Here is a 15067-nt window from a genome sequence, read left to right on the forward strand (position 1 = left end):
ATATTATGTCATAATGAACATATTTAAACCATAAGTAAAAAATCGTGAATTTTCCCTTTAATAAAACTTTGCATGACTTAAGCAGTGGAAAATATTTTGTAAAAATTTACAAAATTTATGAAAATTGTTAAAAATTGACTATAAAGGGCAGTACCTCCTTAAGGGGTCAATTAACCATTTTGGTCAGGTTGACTTATTTTTAGGTCTTTCTTTACTGTGCATTATTGCTGTTTACAGTTGATCTATATCTATCATAATGTTCAAGATAATAACCAAAAGCTGCAAAATTTTCTTATAATTAACAAATCAGGGGCACCAACCCAACAACAGGTTGCCTGAATGGTCTGAAAATTTCAGGTCAGATAGATCTTAACCTAATGAATAATTTTATTCTGTCAGATTTGCTCTAAATGCTTTGGTTTCAGAGATATCAGCCAAAAACTGCATTTTACCCTATGTACTATTTTTAGCCATGTCAGCCATCTTGGTACCCCGACACAATTTCCTGCATTTCCCTTGAAGATATTAAAAGGAAGAAAGTAATCAGGGATGGTCTTTTCTATTGATATGGTATTTTACACCCTAACAAATTATTAGACAGTATAAGAGAGCTTTAATATGAAAGTTTTGTTTGGTTTTATCCAATGTATCATTTTATCTTATGCACACCTACTCCAAAAAAACTACTCAAGAGGGCATTTTCAACAATACAAAACATGTTAACCTATTGAATTAACATATCTATTTTATAAATCTTACCTGCTTTATGATCATGGGCAGGCTGATGCCAAAATTTGAATCATTAACAATAGACTGTAATAACTTCTGTACTTCTAATGGTAAATATTGATGGCTATGTTCTGTTAAATTATGACAAGGTGCTTTCATGTAAATCTCCATTCTGTAAAGTAACATTATAATATACTAGTTGTCATCTCATACAATTGCAGATCAAAGGTGTTAACTCCTTTCTTCTTAATTTTTGTTATTTATAATAAAATAAAGCTAAATATAAAAAAAAAATGAATCTTTCCCCTTTCCTTTTTAAAAGTTTGTGTCATGTGACTCAAGAAAACTTAACTTGTAGATTTTTTTAATATTACATTTGATGTCTTAGCAATCCCAAGTGACAACTTATGATAAAAGAAGAAGCAAAGGTTTATTGTTGGAGACTGACTTCAAGATAAATGGATAATTTGAACTGAACATTGCAACATAAAAAAGCCAGAGGTAGAATAATCTTTTTCAATTCATTTCCTCCATTTGAAATTGCCTGTAGCAAGGTAGGATCATGATGGTCAATTGCCAATTGCTACAATGAGAATTGATTTAAAAGAAATCCTTAGCTATGACACACATATTTAACCTTATAGTTTATTACATATGAAATTCCCTTTTCGTAAATTTTGTAAACAGAGAGGTGGTCCTGTAAACAGAGATCTTACGTATCTTAAGGGCAGAATCTAATACAAATAGGGATGTGGCTATGTAAACAGAGATCTTACCTGTCTTTAGGGCAGGTTTGAGTACATATAGGAATGTGGCTATAGAATCCTGTAGAACACCAAATACATCCTGACATAAATAAGCAGTCCTTCTCTGTTTGGCTACAATGTAGAGAGTTTTAATAATATCTCATATGATGTCATGTAATATAAGTTCCTTCATATTTACCAAATATCATTTCCATTAAAACAAATATTACAGTACTTGTTCTTAACGTAATAAAAATATAACTAGAGGCTCTTAAGAGCCTGTGTCGCTCACCTTGGTCTATGTGCATATTAAACAAAGGAAACACATGGATTCATGACAAAATTGTGTTTTGATGAGTGATGTGTTTGAAAAAATTACTTTACTTAACATTCTCGCTACTTACAATTTTCTCTATCTGTAATGAACTTGGCCCTTTAGTTACAGAGGAAAATATTTTGTAAAAACATACAAAATTGTTAAAAATTGACTATAAAGGGCAATAACTCCTTAAAGGGTCAACTGACCATTTTGGTCATGAGACTTATTTGTAGATCTTACTTTGTTGAACATTATTGCTGTTCACAGTTTATCTCTATCTATAATAGTATTCAAGATAATAATCAAAAACAGCAAAATTTCCTTAAAAATTACAAATTGGGTGGCAGCAACCCAACAACCAGTTGTTTAATTCATCTGAAAATTTCAGGGCAGATAGATATTTACTTGATTAACAATTCAACCCCTGTAAGATTTGCTCTAAATCCTTTGATTTCAGAGTTATAAGCCAAAATCTACAATTTACCCCTATGTTCTATTTTTAGCCATGGTGGCCATCTTGGTTGGTTGGCTTGGTCACCGCACACATTTTTTAAATTAGATACCCTAATAATGATTGTGGCTAAATTTGTTCAAATTTGGTCCTTTAGTTTCAGAGGAGAAGATTTTTGTAGAAGATTACAAAAAATTACGAAAAATTGGTAAAAAATGACTAAAAAGGGCAATAACTCCTTAAGGGGTCAACTGACCATTTTGGTCATGTTGACTTATTTGTAGATCTTACTTTGCTGAACATTATTGCTGTTTACAGTTAATCTCAATCTATAATAATATTCAAGATAATAACCGAAAACAGAAAAATTTCCTTAAAATTACCAATTCAGGGGTAGCAACCTAACAACCGATTGTCCGATTCATCTGAAAATTTCAGGGCAGATAGATCTTGACTTGATAAACAATTTTACCCCCATGTCAGATTTGCTCTAAATGATTTGGTTTCAGAGTTACAAGCCAAAATATACATTTTACCCCTATGTTCTATTTTTTTGCCATGGCGGCCATCTTGGTTGGTTTGGCGGGTCACCGGACACAATTTTTAAACTAGATACCCCAATGATGATTGTGGCCAAGTATGGTTAAATTTGGCCCAGTAGTTTCAGATAAACAATTTTGTCTAAATCAGAAATGTGAAAACACAAAATCTATGTAAGTCATTTCATACAACTCAGTTTCATCAACTAACATGTCAGCATCAATAAAATTTCTTGATGATAAACTGCAACTGACATTCTGACTATGAGCTGTTTTAACACTTACAATGAGGGACACTGTGGTTGACATTCTGTTATTTTAACACTTACAATGAAGGACACTGTGGTTGACATTCTGTTATTTTAACACTTACAATGAGGGACACTGTGGTTGGCATTCTGTTATTTTAACACTTACAATGAAGGACACTGTGGTTGACATTCTGTTATTTTAAGACTTACAATGAGGGACACTGTGGTTGACATTCTGTTATGTTTGACTGATGAAGATTAATAGTCTTAACTGTCTTCCAATGTCTCAAACTTTCTGTAAAACAAAATGAAGTTTTTTACTTGGCAAAAGCTTTAAAACAATATATTTGAACTAAAGTTAACATTTTCTATGTTCAGTGGACCTTTAAATTGGGGTCAAAACTGTAATGTGGCAATGAAATTAGAAAGATCATATCATAGGGAATATGTGTACTTAGTTTCATGTTGATTGGACTTCAACTTCATCAAAAACTTCCTTGACCAAAAACTTTAACCTCAAGGGGGACAGACGGATGGACGCACAGACCAAATAACATAATGCCCCTAAGTGGGGCATCAAAATAATATATCACTGTTGCTGAAGTTTAGAGCTTATACTATTAAAAAGACCTTAAAATTTTCTTAAATTGGTGATCCATTTATTGACTTTAACTAATTTTGATCACTTGAGCACTATCTATTCACTCTTTACTCAGAATATTTACCTCTACATGGAGCATAGCCTCTTGTCATAGTAAAACTACTATTACAAATATCTATGGCTCTGTTAACACAAGTACAAGGACACTGAAACCAAGAAAATACATATCAAGCATGCTATTAAATTACAACTGATCATATCCAAAATTAAGATTTATAAATGTAAATCATTTTGATAAAGAAATGAGTTAACATGGAATTGATTAAACATGAAAATTCCTGTTTAAACATGAAAACTCTACACTAAGAATAACAGCGCTATCTCTACAGAAGACCAATAAATGTACCGGTAATAAATAAACACAAAATCATATTTTTTCATTGCAACTTTAAAATTATGATGTTATAAATATGACTCAGAAAATGTATTTTGTAACCTTATGTACAATTGGACATACTCTTAAAATAACTGTTTATTACAGACTTATATCAAAATATATACTATAACACAAACCTGGCACATTGAATCCATTTGATTATTACACAGTAAACACTTTTCTTGACAATTGCAAGTCTGAAAAAAAAAGTTTTTAAAATGAGATATGCATCATCCAAGATATTTTACTGGTAGTTATTAGGTGAACTGTAAACAGAAGTCAGTATGTCACCCATTTCTTCCTTCACCTACTTTCCAAAACCAATACATATAATATTGCGTATTATAAAAGAAAATTATTTAGTATTGATTTTTGAAAGTTCATGGTCCATAATTTACTGCTGTTAGTTTTTCAAGATCACATATCTGACTTTAATTTATCATATTTTTTTTTTTGTTTATTGCTATTTACATAATCCAGCCTTTATTTTTTTCTTTTTGATTTTATTTAAATCTGTCAGTTAGGGCCTTTTTAATCTATCTTGCTATACTGTATGAGCTTTGCTTATTGCTGAAGGTTGTAATGTGACCTACAGTTGTTAACTTCTACATCTTTGGTCTTTAGTTGAGAGTTGTCTCATTGGCAATCATATCACATCCTCTAATTCTAATTACAATAACAAACTGACATTTTTTATAGTAACTTGATCTATGTTTTTAATACTTACCCCTACATCCAAAGAGAAACAGTTATCTGGTTGGTAACTCAGAAGGTACAGATTGGTATTGTTGATGGCCATTAGAGTGTAGTCATGACAACCAACTTTTCTAATAGAGGACCACCTCCCACCTAGATCTAATCTGTAGGTCAGCCTTTTCACTCCAGAAGTAGCATCCATACATACCTCTGGCTGGACAATAAAACAAAGTTATATAACTGATTGTTCTGACTTCAATCAGTATATAATTTTCATGAGCCAAGTTGCTCATGAAACAATTCAAAATGCACCTAACAGATCACAATTGCCTTTTTCCAAAATGGTAAAGGTTTAGCAACTATTTACTTGAATCAACTCATGAATTGTATTATTTCAAAAGTACAACATTTTGTCTATCTCACTTATCTTCATGAATAATACTTGATATTTGATTACTTAAAAAGTTCCAGAAGGAAACCAACATTGTCAGTTCAAAGAGCTTGCTCTATTTTCAGTGTATGATTTAATTGATATATTGTTTGACACTATTTATCGTAGCAACTATTCAAATAAAGCTCAGTTTAGAATCCCTAACTACTGTGAATTTTCGTGGATTAATTCAAACAAAATGTCATTTTCCTGAATATTTGATTTGGTTCTGCAAGTCTGCATATTATATGCACATGTTGAACATTTCTCTTAAATTAAAATTTCTTCTTTATTATACCCTCAAAATCCATGAAGATTGATGTCTCATGAATAATAATGAATCCACAGTATTTCAAAAGAGTTTTTTTCTGGACAACGAAAGACAACTGGATAGCAAATTAAATGAAGTCAAATGATGGTAATGGCTCTAATTTGCACTACTGACTAGCTGAGAAAAAAAATTATTTGAGAAATCTTATCATTAAATTTGAACACTGCTTGGCTTTACAAAAAAACAGAACTAAATTAGACCTTTGAAAAATAGGCAAAGAATTATTGAAATAAAGTATTCAACCACTGCTTGTAATTATTTAAATAATGCCTATTTTGATTTACTATAATGTGTATGGACAGAAGAGATTATTCTCCAAATGTATATACCTTCAAAAATCCTTGCTTCAACAAGAGAAAGCTGACAGGACCTGCTATTTGTGTTATATGTGCCCTTGTCAAATCCATGCTTGAATTGGCTTGCCCAAATACATATCTGAAGAAAAACATGGTTTATTGGCAAACTTTTGTGGGACATCAATGTTGTTGGTTTTTTTTAACCTAAAATAGTTTTATTTAAATATTTAACAAGAGTGCACACGCTGAAATGTCTCGCCTTCTTTACTAATCATTGATATTATGTTGATAGACCTAAATATAAAGCTTTATTACAACTGTCACATAAACTCAACATTAACCAAAGAAAACGAAACATTGATCAATGAACCATGAAATGAGGTCAAGGTCAGATGAACCATGCCAGGCAGACATGTACAGCTAACAATTCTTCAATACAACAAATATAGTTGGCTTATTGCTTATAAATTAAGAAAAACAGACCAAAACACAAACACTTAACACTTAGCAATGGACTGTGAAAATGAGGTCAAGGTCAAATAAAACCTGCGTAACAGACATATAAATCATAAAATATTTCCATACACCAAATATAGTTGACTAATGCATAACGTATTAGAAAAATAGACCAAAACTTAAAAACTTAACTTTGACCACTGAACCATGAAAATGAGGTCAAGGTCAGATGACACCTGTCAGCTAGACATGTACACCTTACAATCATTCCATACACCAAATATAGTAGACCTATTGCATATAGTATAAGAAAAACAGACCAAAACAAAAAAACTTAACTATAACCACTGAACCATGAAAATGAGGTCAAGGTCAGATGACACCTGCCAGTTGGACATGTACACCTTACAGTCCTTCCATACACCCAATATACTAAACCTATTGCTTATAGTATCTGAGATATGGACTTGACCACCAAAACTTAACCTTGTTCACTGATCCATGAAATGAGGTCGAGGTCAAGTGAAAACTGTCTGACGGGCATGAGGACCTTGCAAGGTACGCACATACCAAATATAGTTATCCAATTACTTATAATAAGAGAGAATTTAACATTACAAAAAATCTTAACTTTTTTTTCAAGTATTCACTGAACCATGAAAATGAGGTCAAGGACATTGGACATGTGACTGACGGAAAGTTCGTAACATGAGGCATCTATATACAAAGTATGAAACATCCAGGTCTTCTACCTTCTAAAATATAAAGCTTTTAAGAAGTTAGCTAACGCCGCCGCCGTAGCCGCCGCCGGATCACTATTCCTATGTTGAGCTTTCTGCAACAAAAGGCTCGACAAAAATAATTTCAATATCTTGTTAATATTTTAAGTATTGTTTAAAAAATGATATGCTTAAATTAATATGTAGTTAAAGAAAAAACAATTGATAGTGTTTTAAACTGTCGTCTGGTATTTTAAGGTAGATACTTTTTGTCGAGCCTGCAACTTTTGTTGCAGAAAGCTCGACATAGGGATAGTGTTCCGGCGGCGGCGGTGGCTACGGCGGCGGTGTTAGCTAACTTCTTAAAAGCTTTATATTTTAGAAGGTGGAAGACCTGGATGCTTCATACTTTGTATATAGATGCTTCATGTTACGAAGTTTCCGTCAGTCACATGTCCAATGTCCTTGACCTCATTTTCATGGTTCAGTGACCACTTGAAAAAAAAGTTAAGATTTTTTGTAATGTTGAATTCTCTCTTAATATAAGTAATAGGATAACTATATTTGATATGTGCGTACCTTGCAAGGTCCTCATGTCTGTCAGACAGTTTTCACTTGACCTCGACCTCATTTCATGGATCAGTGAACAAGGTTAAGTTTTGGTGGTCAAGTCCGTATCTCAGATACTATAAGCAATAGGGCTTGTATATTCGGTGTATGGAAGGACTGTAAGGTGTACATGTCCAACTGGCAGGTGTCATCTGACCTTGACCTCATTTTCATGGTTCAGTGGTTATAGTTAAATTTTTGTGTTTTGGTCTATTTTTTTCATACTATATGCAATAGGTCTACTGTATTTGTTGTATGGAATGATTGTAAGGTGTACATGTCTAGCGGGCAGATGTCATGTGACCTTGACCTCATTTTCATGGTTCAGTGGTCAAAGTTACGTTTTTGAGTTTTGGTCTATTCATCTAATACTATATGCCATAGGTCAACTATATTTGGTGTATGGAAATATTTTATGATCTTTATGTCAGTAGCGCAGGTTTCTTTTGACCATGACCTCATTTTCACGGTTCATTGCACAGTGTTAATTTTTTGTGTTTTGGTCTATTTTCCTTAAACTATAAGTAATAGGTCAACTATATATGTTGTATAGAAGCATTGTTAGCTGTACATGTCTGCCTGGCATGGTTCATCTGACCTTGACCTCATTTTCATGGTTCATTGGTCTTTGTTTAGTTATCTTGGTTAATGATAAGTTTATGAGACAGTTGTAATAAAGCTTTATACTTAGGACTATCAACATAATATCAATGATTAGTATAGAAGGCGAGACATTTCAGCGTGTGCACTCTTGTTATCAGTTTTATAGTATAACTTTATAATTGATTTTACCCAGCATCATCCAGAATATAACAGTGTAAACAGGATGTCATCATATTTGTAAGAATGGTAGAGAACTGACGTCTGCTCATATCTGCTGCTACAACTCCACTCACTGAACCACTGCTTAAAATATATGAAATAAGAATATTTTAGATGAGTTTGTTTGAAAGTAGCTGAACCCCATCACATATACACATGTTTGTCAGTAGTTGTCTTATATTTCAACTGTAATAAGTGACATTAATGGCAGACCTTTGAAAAGAGAGAAATTAACAAACTGCAAAGTAATATTACCTCAGCCATTCATATGTGATGTTAAAATTACATTTGAACTAGTCAGAGATATACATAATCTTTTGCATATTTGATAAATAAATGCCAAGACTTTATAACTCAAATCTAAGGGTGCCTTTCAAAGAAAATATTTAAGACATCTAACTTTACACACCTGTCCTAATTGTTATGTAAAAGTTAGTTTTTCAGAAATTCACAAAAATAGTACCTTGTCTGATAAAACACCTTTGCCATGGTAACATAAGTGGAGCTGTTTTGTTTTGGTGTTTCCATGTCAATGAAGACATATTTGTCAGGATTTTCAGCTGCTTTCCTATACCAGATATCATCCCTTGGATCATAATGGATATCAGATAGCATTGTTCCGGGAAAAATCTTAAAAAATCCATTTTCTGTTCCTAAATACCTATAAACAGGAAAACCACACATTAATAAAAGCTGTGTATGAATATTTGTTCTCAACATTAATAACATTATTTTGACACGTCTCTGATATGATTAAAAATAATTTTGTGACATATAAGATGCAACCTGTGTAAAAATCTTTTTTTTTTTTGCTCTGCATTACAAAGGAGATCTACCATTTCAATACAGTGTAACCTGCCTAATCAGACACCTGAGTATTCCAACATCCTGCTTTAACTGACACATTATCTTTGTCCCAAAATATACATATCATGGCAGAATAAACCTAAGTATTCCGACACCCTGCTTAATCTGACATTTTTTTGTGACCTCTCAGTGTGTCAGATAAGGCAAGTTACACTGTATATGAATCATTTTCTTATTTGGAATTCAAGATATGACACAAGGGCTCAAATTACTGTCTTTTATACCTCCATATCATATCATCCTGTGTCCACACTTGGTCTGTTATATCGGTTAATACAATGTCATTAGAGGCAGACTGGTGTATATCTGTTAATAGAAAATCACATTCATTATTTCTATATTCTATTTTTATCTTCTGGTTTTGTTACGTGAGATGTATGACATTTTTTCTGAGGAGTGTTCATATTTTATTATGTGTATAAATTTCTAAGTAATGCTTAAGAATTTTGTGTCAACTAGTGAGATTGTTGAATGTTTCACCAAAATCTAAAACATTCTAACTCTAGCCATAATATTGAGCAGTTATGCTATGAACAACTTTCTTGCATTCTTAATCACCTCTGTGGTCTCATGGTAAAGTGTTCGTCTAGAGTGTAGGATGTTATGGGTTTGATCCCCTGCCAGGTCAAATAAAATTTGAAAATTGGTATATGCTGCTACTCAACTTAGCTATCAGTATCATGGATTAGGACCAAAGACTACTAGCAAAGATTCAGAATAAGGACTGCTAGTATGTTTAGGATGACATGCCTTCCTGCAGACTTTTATCTTGTGAATTAGTATGTCAAAAATCTGGCCCAGTCTGTCTGCCTAGAAATAAGACAGGTTAATATTCATATCATATTAGCATGTTCTCATCCTGAGTATGTATTTGACTTGCCATTGAACTTTTAACAACAATCCATCCTTATTGTCTTACATTTTGTAGAACAGGTAGTTTTCCGTTATTTACTTGTACCTGAATCCTTTGAGTTTGAGAATAGTTTAGCATTTCATTAGTACTGACAAATAAGATATTTTACCTGCATTCTTTGAGAATAGTTTAGCATTTAATTAGTACTGACAAATAAGATATTTTACCTGCATTCTTTGAGAATAGTTTAGCATTTCCTTAGTACTGACAAATAAGGTATTTTACCTGCATTCTTTGAGAATAATCTAGCATTTCTGTAGTGTTGATAGAAAGGATAGCTTCTATTTTTGTTGTTCTGCTCATATTCCAAACTTTTCACTGGATTAGAATAAACACTTGGGGCAAACTAAAACACAGAAAATTTAGTAATTTTAAAAATGTAACTTTCTGATAAAGGTTTTCAATATATCACATTTACTTCTGATTACAGTTTTAATTTATTTTGTATTTATTTTTAACAAATAAGTCTTTTAGACTGAAATAAAATCTACATAGAACACCAGCTGTAAAGATATTTACTTTCCCATATATGCAGGAAAATTCTTTAAGGACTTTTAAATAAAGTATACCAGAATACATATCTTAGTTGATAAACTGCACATGAGCTGGCATTTCCTAACAGAATCTTAGGGTTTGCTGCAACATATCATATGGGTTTTATAAGAAAATAATACAACACTGTAAATATTGGATGTCACACACACTAATCATATGGCTTTGTATTCATGAATCCAGAAATCTGGTGGCCAACAAACTACCATTAGAGATCATTCACCAAACATGCATGATGTCTACTAAAATCAAATACAAAAGAAATGTGTGCACTATTTTCTCAGACTGATTTTACCTCTGTTACAAAAGAGGTGTGTAAATAATCACCATAACTTCAACCCTGTACCATAGGGATGTGCACAATATTGTCTCACCTTGACCGTAGCATTATTTTTCAAGACTACGCTGTTATCTCTAGTGCAAAAACCAGCTATACTCAGTGTGTCATTATCATAAAGATCCATACGATGATATATAAAACTAGGAAATTCTCCTTTTTCAATATCCTGAAAAAAAGAATGATTAAAATAATTCTTTATCATGTGGCACATATTTGCCTTTTTTATTCAGAAAATGCAAGAGCCAATTTACATTTACAAGATGTCAATAGACATAATTTGAATGCAGTGGGACCTATCTTAAAACTAGTCAAACCCTTAAATTTCTGAATTCCTTAACCTTCTTAAGAATACTAATAAACTTCTACAGAAAAATAACCTTCAACACAGAGCATTAAAGGTTTTTTAAATATCAACAAGGAAACACTAAATCTACAGAAAATTACCTCATCTGCTCTCAATTCTTCCATGTCCTCATCAAATATCACCAGGACAACAGAATAATTTCCATGGAAATGGGAAATAGGCTTATAGTAATATGTTGCAGGTTTTGTTCCTTGAACGTCTGGTGTTTTCCACAAAGCAGCCTACAACAAATCAACAGAAATATTTACTGTCTGTTGCAACTAAATCAGCATGTTTTACTTAATTATGTGAGAAAAAAAAATTACATGCTGTATTGTATATCATAGTACGTTTCTACATTAAATTTTTTGCAAATGAAGACTGAACTTATTTCAATCGAACTGACCATGATTGAAAATAAGCAAATCAACAGTATTCAAACTTTTACATCTAGTCTTTATAACAAAAGATGGTTTTGAGTTGTTTAGTTATAAAACAAAGCTTAGCATCAAATTTGGAACCAGTCCTGCCTTTGCTCACAGCAGTCAGATTACAAAGCTCTAAACCTATTGTACTGAAAGTTCTTTAAACTTTAATGACATCTGACAGGACTACAGTTGTTTTACACAACTCTAAAACTTTAAGTGTAACAGGTTACACGGTTTAATTACATACTATTTTTGAGTAGAAATGTCCTGGTAAACCATTGGTTATGTTGAATACAGATTCATCACTTAAAACTGGCTCTATCTGGTCAATTTCATAGAATCTGGGCTGCTCCATCTGCTGCTGAGGATTGGGCATATAGGGATGTACCAAAATTTTTCCTGTATTAAAAAGTATCCTATATATTGATAGTGTTTTCCAATAGAATAATAAACGCTGTAACTATAGGTCTGATATAGTAAAAGAATAGATGTTTAAAAAAGTCACTAATGCAATTGATTTTTGTCAATATATCATTGTAATACAGAAATATAACTAGCTTCAAAAAATTTCCACAAAGATAACCAAATTTTACTTTATTTTTGTTGTGGTTTTTTTTCTCACTTTTGTCTATTCTAATACTAATGTTCAAACTTTTTTATAATATTTGTGAATGATTATAAAACTATATTTCTATACATACCGCTGTTTCCAACAACAAAACCATAACCATGTTGACCTTGTCTAAAATGTACCACTTCATAAAACATAAGTAACAGAGACAGATCAATTCCCATCACTCCAAAGAAATTACCTCCCTTGTCTAGAGTGGGAATACCTAGTGTTGTGACTAAACCTGCAAACATAAATCAGATGCAATGCAAATAAATTTACCATCTTCAAATTTCCTGATGGTTTAGAAGAGTTATTGATGTCTTGAAAACTTTAACCTTACACTTAACTTAATAATAATGTTGTATTTTAAGTAACTGTTATCTTGACCTTTGACCTATTGGCTCAAAAATGATCATGCTTCATCCTGTAACCTATATTTTCTCTTTGTATAACTTTCATTTCAATTAACCAAAGCAAATGTATATTTCCCAATTTTTTTTGTATAACTTTCATTCCAATTAACCAAAGCAAATGTATATTTCCCAATTTGCTTTGTACAACTTTCATTTCAATTAACCAAAGCAAATGTATATTTCCCAATTTGCTTTGTACAACTTTCATTTCAATTAACCAAAGCAAATGTATATTCCAATTAACCAAAGAAATGTATATTTCCCAATTTGTTTTGTATAACTTTCATTCCAATTAACCAAAGCAAATGTATATTTCCCAATTTGCTTTGTACAACTTTCATTTCAATTAACCAAAGCAAATGTATATTTCCCAATTTGTTTTGTATAACTTTCATTCCAATTAACTAAAGCAAATGTATATTTCCCAATTTGTTTTGTGTAACTTTCATTCCAATTAACTAAAGCAAATGTATATTTCCCAATTTGTTTTGTATAACTTTCATTCCAATTAACCAAAGCAAATGTATATTTCCCAATTTGTTTTGTATAACTTTCATTCCAATTAATCAAAGCAAATGTATATTTCCCAATTTGTTTTGTATAACTTTCATTCCAATTAACCAAAGCAAATGTATATTTCCAAGTTTGTTTTGTATAACTTTCATTCCAATTAACCAAAGCAAATGTATATTTCCCAATTTGTTTTGTGTAACTTTCATTTCAATTAACCAAAGCAAATGTATATTTTCCATTTTTTTTTTGTATAACTTTCATTCCAATTAACCAAAGCAAATGTATATTTCCCAATTTGTTTTGTACAACTTTCATTCCAATTAACCAAAGCAAATGTATATTTCCCAATTTGTTTTGTATAACTTTCATTCCAATTAACCAAAGCAAATGTATATTTCCCAATTTTTTTTGTATAACTTTCATTCCAATTAACCAAAGCAAATGTATATTTCCCAATTTGTTTTGTATAACTTTCATTCCAATTAACCAAAGCAAATGTATATTTTCCAATATTTTTTTGTATAACTTTCATTTCAATTAACCAAAGCAAATGTATATTTTCCATTTTGTTTTGTATAACTTTCATTCCAATTAACCAAAGCAAATGTATGTTTTCCAATTTTTTTGTATAACTTTCATTTCAATTAACCAAAGCAAATGTATATTTTCCATTTTGTTTTGTATAACTTTCATTCCAATTAACCAAAGCAAATGTATATTTTCCATTTTGTTTTGTATAACTTTCATTCCAATTAACCAAAGCAAATGTATATTTTCCATTTTTTTTTGTATAACTTTCATTTCAATTAACCAAAGCAAATGTATATTTCACAATTTTTTTTGTATAACTTTCATTCCAATTAACCAAAGCAAATGTATATTTCCCAATTTGTTTTGTACAACTTTCATTCCAATTAACCAAAGCAAATGTATATTTCCCAATTTGTTTTGTATAACTTTCATTCCAATTAACCAAAGCAAATGTATATTTCCCAATTTGTTTTGTATAACTTTCATTCCAATTAACCAAAGCAAATGTATATTTCCCAATTTTTTTTGTATAACTTTCATTCCAATTAACCAAAGCAAATGTATATTTCCCAATTTGTTTTGTATAACTTTCATTTCAATTAACCAAAACAAATGTATATTTTCCATTTTGTTTTATATAACTTTCATTCCAATTAACCAAAGCAAATGTATGTTTTCCAATTTTTTTTGTATAACTTTCATTCCAATTAACCAAAGCAAATGTATATTTCCCAATTTGTTTTGTACAACTTTCATTCCAATTAACCAAAGCAAATGTATATTTCCCAATTTGTTTTGTATAACTTTCATTCCAATTAACCAAAGCAAATGTATATTTCCCAATTTGTTTTGTACAACTTTCATTTCAATTAACCAAAGCAAATGTATATTTCACAATTTTTTTTGTATAACTTTCATTCCAATTAACCAAAGCAAATGTATATTTCCCAATTTGTTTTGTACAACTTTCATTCCAATTAACCAAAGCAAATGTATATTTCCCAATTTGTTTTGTATAACTTTCATTCCAATTAACCAAAGCAAATGTATATTTCCCAATTTGTTTTGTATAACTTTCATTCCAATTAACCAAAGCAAATGTATATTTCCCAATTTGTTTTGT

General features: G+C 31.1%; 1 protein-coding gene across 1 annotated transcript; it reads right to left on the reverse strand.

Annotated features, from left to right (window-relative positions):
* Positions 1 to 221: 221 nt before the first annotated feature.
* On the reverse strand, positions 222 to 12724 carry LOC143057258 (VWFA and cache domain-containing protein 1-like). Its single transcript, XM_076230879.1, has 16 exons — positions 12576 to 12724; positions 12122 to 12273; positions 11548 to 11688; positions 11138 to 11269; positions 10437 to 10557; positions 9523 to 9604; positions 8895 to 9092; positions 8402 to 8515; positions 5859 to 5964; positions 4800 to 4982; positions 4210 to 4269; positions 3761 to 3842; positions 3246 to 3330; positions 1506 to 1607; positions 760 to 901; positions 222 to 227 (listed from the first exon to the last, which is right to left on the reverse strand). The coding sequence occupies exons 1-16, from the start codon at positions 12667 to 12669 to the stop codon at positions 222 to 224; spliced, it is 1800 nt and encodes a 599-aa protein (XP_076086994.1). The 5' UTR covers positions 12670 to 12724.
* Between the last annotated feature and the right edge of the window lie 2343 nt (positions 12725 to 15067).

This window comes from Mytilus galloprovincialis, chromosome 1 (genome assembly GCF_965363235.1).
Source record: "Mytilus galloprovincialis chromosome 1, xbMytGall1.hap1.1, whole genome shotgun sequence".
NCBI lineage: Eukaryota > Metazoa > Mollusca > Bivalvia > Mytilida > Mytilidae > Mytilus > Mytilus galloprovincialis.

Coding starts and splice junctions, on each gene's coding strand:
- LOC143057258 (XM_076230879.1), bottom strand. CDS start 12,669: ATGGGAATTGATCTGTCTCTGTTACTTATGTTTTATGAAGTGGTACAT. Junction 5,965..8,401: donor TATATTCTGGATGATGCTGG/GTAAAATCAATT, acceptor GTTTTTCTTCAG/ATATGTATTTGGGCAAGCCA. Junction 4,983..5,858: donor TGAAGCAAGGATTTTTGAAG/GTATATACATTT, acceptor TTTATTGTCCAG/CCAGAGGTATGTATGGATGC.